The following is a 1,172-nucleotide window of genomic DNA, read 5'->3' on the forward strand; positions in this document are numbered from 1 at the left end:
TGGTTAGAGTAGAATCTTTTGGGTTCTGACTAGTCAGTCTTCTTTTAATTATATGATCAAATGACTAAACTTAGTCGTATAAGCCATTGAGTGCCAATTGTGATCCCTTCATTTGAGGTGTGCCAAATTTATAACGACATCGAGTTATTTTGTAGGTTATAAATTTTATAAAAATGCATCAAGAAAATAATGAACCATACCAAATAAATATTTATATGTAAAATATATAATATTGTACTATTAAATTTATAATAATGAGATATGAAGGTATTTCCCTTGGAAAGGAAAAAACTTGATTCTGATAGATTAGACAATACATGACATAACACACGTACAAAAGTTGAGGGTTCACTTGTAAATCATTTTGTGTTTAAATGAGAATTTAGACAATCATAAGTACAAGCACAAGCAAATTGGCCAGTACCAGAACTGCCTACGCAAAGTCCATTTCCATTGTGTTTTTGAATGCATTGATTTTTGCAATCATCGGGAACACAATTATTTGGATCCAAAATTTCAGTACATCTTCGTTGTGCATTCACTGGATTGATATCCATCGCAACTGCAATTAAATTCACGAAAATAACATTTCAATATACACAAGCAAAAAAAAAGTTAAAAAAAATTAACTCCCTATATCACTTAAAGATGGTTACTTGAAAAACAAAGAAATAACCTATTACAATCGATTAAATTACACATATATATCATATAAATAGTCATTACATTATCATATATATGTTACAAAAATGAAGAGGTTAAATTTCAAATTATAAAAAAAAAAGTGACTGAAGAAGATAATTAAAAGAAAAAAAACCTGAAACAATGAGAAAGAAACCAATTAAAGCAAAGTTCAAAAGCTTGGCCATTTTTATTAAAATAATTTGAATGAGATACTTTGGAGCAAGGTGCAAAAGGCTTTTTATAGTGGAAAGTAAAATGAGATTCATTTATTATTTTTTTCCATTTATAATTAGTTTTTTTCCTGGTTGAAAAGTTATATATTTAAAAAGGGTTAAAGGTTGACTAAGATGATATCTTTGAAAATTTGTAAGATAAACGTAATTATTATATTATAATTCAAAAGCATCTATATATAATATTTTGGAATAATATAAAAAATGTGTATGTATACATTTCTTGAACTCATTAAAACATCAAACCAAAATGAA

General features: G+C 26.5%; 1 protein-coding gene across 1 annotated transcript; it reads right to left on the reverse strand.

Moving 5' to 3' along the window:
- Window positions 1-268: 268 nt before the first annotated feature.
- LOC107002085 (defensin-like protein 155) lies at window positions 269-869 on the reverse strand. The gene is made up of 2 exons (XM_015200006.1): window positions 818-869; window positions 269-562 (listed from the first exon to the last, which is right to left on the reverse strand). Exons 1-2 carry the CDS (start codon window positions 867-869, stop codon window positions 360-362), a joined length of 255 nt encoding a protein of 84 aa, XP_015055492.1. The 3' UTR covers window positions 269-359.
- Window positions 870-1,172: the final 303 nt, after the last annotated feature.

This window comes from Solanum pennellii, chromosome 10, assembly GCF_001406875.1.
Source record: "Solanum pennellii chromosome 10, SPENNV200".
Taxonomy (NCBI): domain Eukaryota; kingdom Viridiplantae; phylum Streptophyta; class Magnoliopsida; order Solanales; family Solanaceae; genus Solanum; species Solanum pennellii.

Bases quoted from the DNA above. Each gene is read 5' to 3' on its own strand.
- LOC107002085 (XM_015200006.1), bottom strand. From the start codon at position 869: ATGGCCAAGCTTTTGAACTTTGCTTTAATTGGTTTCTTTCTCATTGTT. The intron at 563-817 runs GTTTTTTTTCTT...ATTTAATTGCAG, and splicing joins TTTCTTTCTCATTGTTTCAG to TTGCGATGGATATCAATCCA.